Below are 11,484 nucleotides of genomic sequence, written 5' to 3' on the forward strand. Positions count from 1 at the left end.
GATTGACCAATATAAGTTGCAGCATCTCAAAACAACTTTCGTAATTGGCAGAAAAATCATATTAATAAGGGTTAATTTCCTTGTATTAGTAACGTCTCCAGTACATTGTGTGCATCATGTAGTCGCCCTTAGCGCTCATGATCAAGCTTGCAATTATTAAAGGCTGCTCCCATTTATATGGTGTATTTTGTCTTCACATAAGTTCCACAATTTGTTCGCTGTCATTCTCGCTCACCCGCTTGCCCTGCTCGGCCGCATCCACTCTAGCGCTGCCCTCCTTACCTCCACTGCTCACCACATGCCACCGCCGACACCTTGTAGCCCCGCCGACCTCCGACCGCCAAATTCTGGCAAGATTCCGACGGGATTCAGGTGATCTCTTTTTCTTTATTTTTTTCTCCTTTCCATCATCACTGGCCACGGTGGTGCTCTTCCTCCTCATCCCTAGCCCGACGGCGCTCATCCCGTCATCGCCACTGTCACACCCGGCTACACCCCACCGCCTCCCTGGTAGCAGCTCCGGGCGGACCTCCGCTCCGTCCTGTCCAGACGATGTCGCACGCGCGCCAGAGTGTGGTCCATCTTGTGGTTGCGCTTGCAGAGGACGACACAACCACCGGCGATCTCTTCTTGGACGCCGGCGAATGGATTTCATATTCAAGAACCATTGCAATTATAGAATATAAAGATTAATCATGACATGCAAATAATATAAAATTTTATTATTGCCTCTAGGGCATATTTCCAATAAATAGCATATCAATGGAACTTCCTTCAAACATAGGTGGCGTGTAGCGTATGCTAGTGTCATTGAGCTAAGATAGTTATGCATAGCGCTTCATGTACTCTTCCATCCTGGTGTACTGAACCTCTGGGTAGAGTAGAGAACCCTCTTCTTCTCCATCGTCTCCAATGGCAAAGTTTGTCAGGCAACCCTCGTAGAAAATGTGGTGGTAATGCCCTACCCCCACCTGATTTGCAAGGTCTGTACCTGCATGCAAATAGAACATATAGTAGATGTGTCAATTGGAGTGAAAAAGGTTTTTGCAAGTTTCTTAAAAATAGTCAAATAACTGTTTCTTTGCCTGGTCTTAAATAAATCTGGAATGTGAAAGGCTAAATACTTGCCGAATACATGCGACACAATTAAAAAACACTTTCAGGGCACGAAATTGTTTTCCTACATTTATTAGATTTTGATTATAACTAATGATCATGTACATGACAAATCACTTAATTCATGGGCATGGTTTTTATTTTATTTTTAAGAAGTTTGATCACTAAGTTCTCTATGGATTCAGAAAGTTGTTCATAACCAATCTAAATATCTAACTGAAGACATTTTCATCTCACCAGTCTAACTAGTTTTCGCATCTCTAGTATTAAAGGAGAGCTTGCTGGTTTCGCTTCCACCCCTCATATCGATTTTTTAAACCACGCGATAAGCCTCATTTTTTTTCTAAACTGCCCCCTATCTCCTCGTTCATAGGGAAATAAATCCCTTGCAAATTAATAAACATAAATCAAATAAATCACCAGTAGGAAGAAATCATGTAGTTATACGTAGACAATCCCAATCACATTGTAACTTTCCTTGCCTTTTCCTATGGATTCCTTTCCCACAGCATATCTCAATCTCAACCAAAGCAAAAATTCCCTACGTTGAACCACTAGAATAAAGTTGCCCCATTGCAACACACGGTTATTTAGCTAGAACTATCTATTGTTCATAGTACTATCTAATTGCTTCCAAAGAGAGGTAATAAAAAATGGTAATATTTACTTATTGTGCTGGAGAAAAATCACACACTTACTTTTAAATTTTTAGTTCCATATGAGAGTTGGGTACAAAGGTAGGGAAGACTTACACATCCTCATGGACGATAATAGGGATATATGTGTATTATATAATTAGTTATTCTTTAATGTTATCTCTAGCAATTAATAATTTATTGTGCCAATTTTTTCTTACAAATCATGTGAACATGGTATATGCCTTTACATACATACAAATACTTATTAAGGTGTTATATTAATTAGGTGACAAGGGATAATTCCTTGACTAGAGGAAGGCCTGCTTCTCACGCTGCACTATGTCTCTCAAATTTTCAGGAGAAGTCGAACATAATTATGTTGTATATGTCCTATGATAACTCTTCACAAGGACAAATATCGTCCTACAGAACTTTGTATTAAAAAATATTCACACAATTAATTCCATTGTCCTAGTAAGAAAATGACATGAAAAAGGGTATTATTTTCCTAGAAATTTGATGTGGCCCTTCCACCATATGTTGGTACTACTAAGCTGAGAAAAAAAAATGAGATATATTATACTTTACACTCAAGCAATAAATGTTTTTTTCTTACCTTCCATTGAAGCCAAGAATTCAGCACTGGGAATGGGAATTTTCTCAAGGGCCTTTCCTGAAAGCTTTTCCCATTTAGCAATCAGCTCATTTTGACTAAGGATGTTTTCCAGCGGTCTTAGGTATATTGTCTTGTTTAAGGCCCGCGGATCATCAATGGACTTGATTGTATACGTTGCAATGTCATCTTCATCCATAAATATTGCTGCATAGTACGATATAACTTTAAATAGTCAAGTGGAAATTTGAAGGGAGCGGCATAAACCCAGGAGTAATCATACAACTACGGTAAGTAAAACCTAGAAGTACATATGTTTGTATATGTTTACCTTTGACGTTGCCATCTCCATATACATTAACTTTCTCCTTGGGTGGAAGAAGAGTACGCATTTGGCAGAGGTTAAGAACAAAGTAAGCAGCAAAGCAGTTTGCAGAAATATAAGTGTGGCCAATATTTGCTTCTTCTATCGCCTTTCTTATCTCCATCTTCTCATCAAATGTGACCCTTCCTGGTTCAAGAGCATGCCCCATCCTTGCTGGGTCCATGCCGAACTCAGATGGTAGGAAACGCTGCATGCCAAATTGTATATTTATTGATTATGACTACACTCGAGCTGTTTTCATCAGGTTAAAAACACAAATTAAGAAGAATCACAACATATCGTGTACTTAATTATTCTTATTTTCAATCCGCAAGTTGATTTTTTTAACAAGATTTCTGCAAACTATTCAAAGCTCTTTGCATCAAATTGATGAGTAAACTGGACCAGCCCAGTCAGCCGCTACTATGCATCGGTACCTTTCCGCCTGTTTTGATCGATTTATTCGGTCCAATTCCTTTCAAAAATCTGTTTGTGGGATGTTTTGACAAAGTTAGATAATATAATATATTATGAATATAAATCCATATTTTTTTTAAAAATCACAAATAAAAAAATATGCGTGAATTTTTTAACATGCACAATTATTTTTGGAAAACATATCACAACTACTGAAAATTATGTATTTAAAAAAATGTTCGGATAATTTAGGAAATGTTCAACGAAAATTTAAAATGTTTAATTTTTTTTCAAAGTTTTCAAAAAAATTCCGTAACATGATTTTCAATAAAATGCTCTCGGAAATTAAAATCTGTGTGCATATTTTAGAAAATGTTTACTATTTTTAATATTCATGTAAAACATCATGAATTTAAGCACACGCAAAAAGAAAATAAGAAAAAATAATATAAAACAACACCAAAAAAAACTGAAAAAAAGACATATAAACCCCCTTTTGTTTCTCTCTCTCTCGAAATGGATATTGTGAGAGTTACCATCTTTTAGCGACAAAAAGTTCATAGAGTACTATTTACTTATAATTCCCCTGAGTGAGTTAGCCTACCTTAACATTTCCGGCCTCTTTGATAGCATCCACGAGCTTGAGCTGCAGCTGGAGGTTGTGGCTATGGAAGTGAACCCCGGACATGGCCGACACCACCACTTCCACCTGCTTCATGGTGGCGACGAGGCTCCGATGGTCGTTGAGCGACGCCTCGACGAGCCGTGCTCCCTGCGCCTTGAACGACAGCAGCATCTGGAGCTTGTCGATGTCGAGGCCGATCTCCGGCCTCAACAGCACGTAGGTCTCGTGGCCCTGGGCCAGGCTGGCCTTCACGATCAGGCCCGAGCCCATGGGGGTGCAACCTGTGCGCCCGCACAGGGCCCATAGTTTTGAGGGGCCTCAGATTTTTTTGCATGCAGTATAGCTACTAGGCTCAGCCCGATTGGTTGAAACGCTCCTTCATAGATGGGCCTCTGCTCTCTGGGCCGCTGTGCGCCTGGAGCACTAAAGCAGGCGACCGATCCAGTACATCGTGCGTCTCCTCGCCTCCAATCCTCCAGCGATCGAGACAAGCAAGGAGCGACTCGTCTCTTCGTTTCTTCCTCCGGCGGCTATCGATGTAGATTAGGTCAGGATTCTTCTGTCCAGCGAGGGATCGAGACGAGGGAGCACGACTGGTCCAGGAAGGCAGGACCCGCCAGCGAGGGACCGAGACGACGGATTCTTCTCAACTTTTGTCCGCCGGCAGGTAAAGTTTATTCATGTTCAACCATCTCCAATTTCTTAAGCATCGTCGTTAGAAGATAACCGGCAATCCTGTGAGGCTTTAACTGTGCATTCTGATTTCCACCTACTACCTATTTTACTCAAATCTAGCTTTTTCTTTTTTCATATATTAGGCATTGGTATTGCAAGATCCAGGTTAAGTCTTCACTTATAAAACTTGAATAAGATTACTAAAAGAATAAGAAACAATTTTTTTTGAGGGTTTAACTTAGAAAACATGTATTTGAGAAGATTGATTATGAGAATATTATTAAAGATTTTATTACAAAGAACACTGAAACACTGGTGTTGTCTAAGTGAAGTCTATACAACCAAGAATTGGTGCGTAAGATTCTATGATCTTTATATTATTATTATTATAGTTCTACTTGTGTAGTTTTTTTAAGCAAAAAAGGGCCCGCTTTAGAGTTTCGTATAGGGCCTCCGATTTTGCCGGCTCGGCCCTGTTCACGATCCTCCTGCCGAGGTAACCGGTGCCTCCGTCCACAAGAACCTTGCTCTTCTCCATGCCTGACAAAGGAGAAGCTAGCTAGCTGCAAATTGCCGACGCCTGGCGTGTCCACTCTCCACCTGCGGTTGAGACCTTCAGATAAGGAGATCGGTCAGTGAAGTCGTTATCAAGCTTGTTGGTTGGTGTGGTGAGGTTACGTGTACGACCCTAGCTGATATCGTGTATCACTCTGGTAGTGACCCCGCAGCTCTATCATGGCGTGGTTGATTGGTGACGGTGTACGACCTTAGCTTAATTATATCGGGTATCACTCTCGTAGTGACCCGGCAGCTCTATCATGGTGTACGTACTTTATTTTATGAGCACATGTGATTTATGGCTTACAAACTTGTAAGAGCTGATACAGTTCATGCATTTACAAAATTCCGTCTGCGATTCTAGTGGACTCCAGTTGAAAATCTCAAAAAGTAACATAACTGCATCTCCAACGGCGTACAGATTGCATTGAGATGTACTACCTCTATATCAAAAGATAAGACGTTTTTTAGGTTACACTAGTCTACAAAAATATCTTATATTTTGATACTGAAGGAGTAAACTAGTCTAAAAAACAACTGCTTAGAAATGTTCAGCTCTTAGACCTTCTTAGGTTCCTTCAATCATGTGGCGATAGGCATAGTTTTTCAACCTCAACAATCTCTCTCTCTCAAACGCTTTTATCTAGGAAGATTCCTGCTCCGTTCCTTCATATCCTAAGGTCCTACCTTCTCACGACCAATATATTCAAAGCAGTGAAGGAGACCCTTCTCTTCATGCTTTCTGCGCTTGCCCCAATCCTATCCTGCTTAAGCAGGCGATGCCGCAGTCACCGTCTTTGCTCATGTCTACTAGGTAGAAAGAGAGCGGCGCTACCAAGGCTGGCATCTACTTGTAGCGGTTACCATTGCAGTAGAGCCAGGGCCGAAGCTGCATGAGAATTTCTCCAGGGTCAAGTCTAATGCAATGAATCTTTCAGGTGGGACAATAGCCGCCCCCTCTCCAGAAAAATGTTAGGGTTCCTCTGCCTCCCATTGGCGCCGCCGCCGGTCCACTACGTGGCTACGTCTCCGGTGGTCTTTGGTCCTTTTCATTTTTGGACATTTCTTCGAGTTCTGTTAGGGTTTGTGTCCTATCACTAGTAGAAAACAGGGTTTTGGTTCAGGCCGGGTCAGCCCATTAGTCCCGGTTCAGTCCAAAACCGGGACCAATGTTGGGCATTGGTCCCGGTTCGTGAGCCCAGAGGGCCGGCCGGGCCACGTGGGCCATTGGTCCCGGTTCATCTGGACCTTTTGGTCCCGGTTGGTGGGATGAACCGGGACCAATGGGCTTCGCTCCTGGCCCACCACCATTGGTCCCGGTTCGTGGCTTGAACCGGGACCAAAGGCTCCCCTTTAGTCCCGGCTCATGTCACCAACCGGGACCAATGAGGTGTCTATATATACCCCTCGCTCGCGAGCAGAGCACCCCAGTGCTCTGTTTTTCTGTGGCCGAGGGGGAGAGGGCTTGGTGGTGCTCTAGCTCACCTCCTATGCACACAAGGTGTTCGATGAAATGCCCGAGCCACACTACTTAAGCTTTCTCCTCTCCAAGCTCGACCTCCAAGCTCCATTTTCCATAATATTTGTCTAGGTTTAGCGTCCGTCACGCTCCGTCCCCGTCTTCACCGCCGTCGATCACCCGCGCCGAGCTCATCGCCGGCACCACCGTGGTGAGCCTTTTGTTCTTATCTTCTTTCTGAAAGAAAAAATATTCTTACTTATATGTTTACATAGATACGTGTATTATTTTCTTACTTTTATTATTGCATCTTATATAGTGCAATGGTTTTGGTATCCGCCCCCGTCGGCCATCGTCCTGTCTATGATTCGGATATGGTATATATATTATCTTTATAACTATTGGTTCATTTATTGTTTATGAAAATTATGCCGACCAACGTGCCATAGATTTTATTTATGTAGGATGTATGTGAATCGGAAATGCCAACCGACCCTATTGTCGAGAGGTTAAATTTAGTTGAAGAAGAAAACAATTTGTTGAAGGAAAAAATAAAAAAAATTGAGGAGGAGAAGATGATATTGGAGTTGCATGTTGCGGATGTCGTCGATGATCACAAGATCAAGATGGATGCAATGCGCTTGAAGATTAGAAAGATTAGAAAATATGCCATTCATACCGAGGCTTGGTATCATTATGCCGTTGGATCAATTGTTACCTTGGTTGCGATTATGATCGTATTTGTTTTCGCATTGAAATGTTTTACATAGTCTCAATGTATGGTTTAATTAATTAGATGCTCTAGAGAGCTATATGTTGTTAGATGAGAACTATGTATGCACTTTGGTTTTAATGTGATGATGAACTTCTATTAATTTAGACACTTAATTATATATAATGCACGCAGATGAACCAGCAATGGATGTACGGTGACAGACACACCCGCGAGTACATTAAGGGCGTGCATGAGTTTCTCGATGCGGCTGAGGCAAACAAGCAGAATGGTTTTATGTGTTGTCCATGCACTGAATGTGGGAATACGAGGTCTTACTCTAACCGAAAAATCCTTCACTCCCACCTGCTTTACAAGGGTTTCATGCCACACTATAATGTTTGGACGAGGCACGGAGAAATAGGGGTTATGATGGAAGGCGGCGAAGAAGAAGAGTACGATGAGAACTATGTGCCCCCTGAATACGGTGATGCTGCAACGGAGGGAGCTGGTGAAGATCAAGAGGAACCATACGATGTGCCCAATGATGCTGCAACGGGTGAAGCTGCTGAAGATCAAGAGGAACCAGACGATGTGCCTGATGATGATGATCTCCGCCGGGTCATTGTCGATGCAAGGACGCAATGCGAAAGTCAAAAAGAGAAGCTGAAGTTCGATCGCATGTTAGAGGATCACAAAAAAGGGTTATACCCCAATTGCGAAGATGGCAACACAAAGCTCGGTACCGTACTAGAATTGCTGCAGTGGAAGCCAGAGAATGCTGTGGCTGACAAAGGATTTGAGAAGCTACTGAAAATATTGAAGAAGAAGCTTCCAAAAGATAACGAATTGCCCGACAGTACATACTCAGCAAAGAAGGTCGTATGCCCTCTAGGATTGGAGGTGGAGAAGATACATGCATGCCCTAATGACTGCATCCTCTACCGCGGTGCATACAAGGATCTGAACGCATGCCCGGTATGCGGTGCATTGCGGTATAAGATCAGACGAGATGACCCTGGTGATGTTGACGGCGAGCCCCCAGGAAGAGGGTTCCTGCGAAGGTGATGTGGTATGCTCCTATAATACCACGGTTGAAACGTCTTTTCAGAAACGAAGAGCATGTCAAGTTGATGCGATGGCATAGTAAGAACCAAAAGAAAGATGGGAAGTTGAGAGCACCCGCTGATGGGTCGCAGTGGAGAAAATCAAGAGAAAGTACTGGGATGAGTTTGCAAAGGACCCAAGGAATGTATGGCTTGCTTTAAGCGCGGATGGCATTAATCCTTTCGGGGAGCAGAGCAGCAATCACAGCACTTGGCCCGTGACTCTATGTATGTATAACCTTCCTCCTTGGATGTGCATGAAGCGGAAGTTCATTATGATGCCAGTTCTCATCCAAGGCCCTAAGCAACCCGGCAACGAAATTGATGTGTACCTAAGGCCATTAGTTGAAGAACTTTTACAGCTGTGGAATGGAAATGGTGTATGTACGTGGGATGAGCATAGACAGAAGGAATTTAACCTTAAGGCTTTGCTGTTCGTGACCATCAACGATTGGCCCGCTCTCAGTAACCTTTCAGGACAGACAAACAAAGGATACCACGCATGCACGCACTGTTTAGATGACACTGAAAGTATATACCTGGAAAAATGCAGGAAGAATGTGTACCTGGGCCATCGTCGATTTCTTCCGACCAACCATCAATGTCGAAAGAAAGGCAAGCATTTCACAGGCGAGGCAGATCACCGGAAGAAGCCCGCCATGCGTACCGGTGATCACGTACTTGCTATGGTCAATGATTTACACTACATAATCTTTGGAAAGGGTCCCGATGGACTAGCTGTTCCGAATGACGCTGAGGGACACACACCCATGTGGAAGAAGAAATCTATATTTTGGGACCTACCCTACTGGAAAGACCTAGAGGTCTGCTCCTCAATCGACGTGATGCACGTGACGAAGAACCTTTGCGTGAACCTTCTAGGCTTCTTGGGCGTGTATGGGAAGACAAAAGATATACCTGAGGCACGGGAGGACCTGCAACGTTTGCACGAAAAAGACGGCAAGCCTCCGAAGCAGTATAAAGGTCCTGCCAGCTACGCTCTTATGAAAGAAGAGAAAGAAATCTTCTTTGAATGCCTGCTCAGTATGAAGGTTACAACTGGCTTCTCGTCGAATATAAAGGGAATAATAAATATGCCAGAGAAAAAGTTTCAGAACCTAAAGTCTCATGACTGCCACGTGATTATGACGCAATTGCTTCCGGTTGCATTGAGGGGGCTTCTACCAAAAACATCTGATTAGCCATTGTGAAGCTATGTGCATTCCTCAATGCAATCTCTCAGAAGGTGATCGATCCAGAAATCGTACCAAGGCCAAGGAGTGATGTGGCGCAATGTCTTGTCAGTTTCGAGCTGGTGTTCCCACCATCCTTCTTCAATATCATGACGCACGTCCTAGTTCATCTAGTCGACGAGATTGTCATCCTGGGGTCCGTATTTCTACACAATATGTTCCCCTTTGAGAGGTTCATGGGAGTCCTAAAGAAATATGTCCGTAACCGCGCTAGGCCAGAAGGAAGCATCTCCATGGGTCATCAAACAGAGGATGTTATCAGGTTTTGTGTTGACTTCATTCCTGGCCTTAAGAAGATAGGTCTTCCTAAATTGCGGTATGAGGGGAGACTGACTGGAAAAGGCACTCTTGGAAGAGACTCAATAATATGCAGGGACGGATATTCTTGGTCTCAAGCACACTACACAGTTCTACAGAACTCTACCTTGGTGACCCCGTATGTCGATGAACACAAGAACAGTCTGCGCTCCAAACACCCGGAGTAGTGCGACGACTGGATTACATGTGAACACATCAGGACTTTCAGCAGTTGGTTGGAAACACGTCTCAGAGGTGACAACACTGTTTGTGATGAGTTGTACTTGTTGTCCAGGGGACCATCTTTGACTGTATTGACTTACAAAGGATACGAGATAAATGAGAATACATTTTACACGATCGCCCAAGATCAAAAGAGCACCAACCGAAATAGCGGTGTCCGCTTTGATGCAGCAACCGAGAGCGGAAAGGACACATATTATGGTTACATAATGGATATATGGGAACTTGACTACGGACCTGATTTTAAGGTCCCTTTGTTTAAGTGCAAATGGGTCAATCTGTTAGGCAATGGGGTACAGGTAGACCCACAGTACAGAATGGCAACAGTGGATCTGAAAAATGTTGGGTACACTGACGAACCGTTCGTCCTAGCCAATGATGTGGCACAGGTTATCTATGTGAAGGACATGTCTACCAAACCGAGAAAAAGAAAAGATAAGGAAGCAAATACATCATACGATGAGCCAAAGCGCCACATAGTTCTTTCAGGAAAAAGGGACATCCTGGGAGTGGACGGCAAGACAGACATGTCTGAAGATTATGAAAAGTTTCATGAAATTCCTCCCTTCAATGTCAAGGCTGACCCAAGCATCCTGATAAACAATGAAGATTATCCATGGTTAAGGCGCAATAAGCAAATGACACAAGCGAAGAAAAAGTGAAGACTTTCTCCCGCAACTATTATGATGATACCATGCCAACTTTGTAACACACGAACATGCTACCATTGTCCGTTTTGTACATGCACATGCTATGTGGGTGAAATTATGATACCATGCCAACTTTCAACTTTTTCAGAGTTCATTTGAAATGCTTTCATGTCTTATGGTTCGGCCCTCGTAATACCATGGCCATTAGTCCCTGGCCCATGCCAACTTTCAACTTTCAACTTTCTAAAACTAATGGCACTAACAGAAAATTTATAATTTTGCCCCTCGCCCCTGGCCCATGACCATTAGTCCCGGTTTGTGCCACAAACCGGGACTAAAGGGTTGGTCCTCGTTGCGGGCAGAGTTTAGTCCCACCTCGCCAACCGAAGGGGGCTCACACCGGTTTATAAGCCCTTCCCTCTCTGCCTTGTTGAGCTCCTCTCAAAGTGAAAATAGATGCCCTAATAGAGAAAAGTTTAACCTAAATTCATAGTGAATTTTTCTGAAATTCATAGAAATTTACTAGGAATTTAGGTCGAATTTTCTCTATAAGTGAATCTATTCTCATTTTTTAGTAAGTTAATCACAAACTTGTGATTCAAACAATTTTCAAAGAATTCAAATTTTAACTATTCAAATTTGAAAATTTATGGCACTAACAGAAAGTTTATAATTTTTCTAAAACTAATGGCACTAATAGAAAGCTTATAATTTTGCTAACCTAAAAGCAAACAGAATTAAAAATTAAAGCAAAAAAC

General features: G+C 42.8%; 1 protein-coding gene across 2 annotated transcripts; it reads right to left on the reverse strand.

The window, feature by feature from the left end:
- Nucleotides 1-685: 685 nt before the first annotated feature.
- LOC119353141 (isoflavone reductase homolog) lies at nucleotides 686-5,296 on the reverse strand. Of its 2 annotated transcripts, XM_037619730.1 has the most exons (5): nucleotides 4,921-5,296; nucleotides 3,753-4,019; nucleotides 2,699-2,939; nucleotides 2,371-2,574; nucleotides 686-991 (listed from the first exon to the last, which is right to left on the reverse strand). In XM_037619730.1, the coding sequence occupies exons 1-5, from the start codon at nucleotides 4,984-4,986 to the stop codon at nucleotides 825-827; spliced, it is 945 nt and encodes a 314-aa protein (XP_037475627.1). In that variant the 5' UTR covers nucleotides 4,987-5,296; the 3' UTR covers nucleotides 686-824. The 2 variants fall into 2 exon arrangements, with proteins under 2 accessions (XP_037475627.1, XP_037475626.1); XM_037619729.1 differs by lacking the exon at nucleotides 4,921-5,296 and having other exon boundaries at nucleotides 687-991; nucleotides 3,753-4,023.
- Nucleotides 5,297-11,484: the final 6,188 nt, after the last annotated feature.

This window comes from Triticum dicoccoides, chromosome 2A, assembly GCF_002162155.2.
Source record: "Triticum dicoccoides isolate Atlit2015 ecotype Zavitan chromosome 2A, WEW_v2.0, whole genome shotgun sequence".
Taxonomy (NCBI): Eukaryota; Viridiplantae; Streptophyta; class Magnoliopsida; order Poales; family Poaceae; genus Triticum; species Triticum dicoccoides.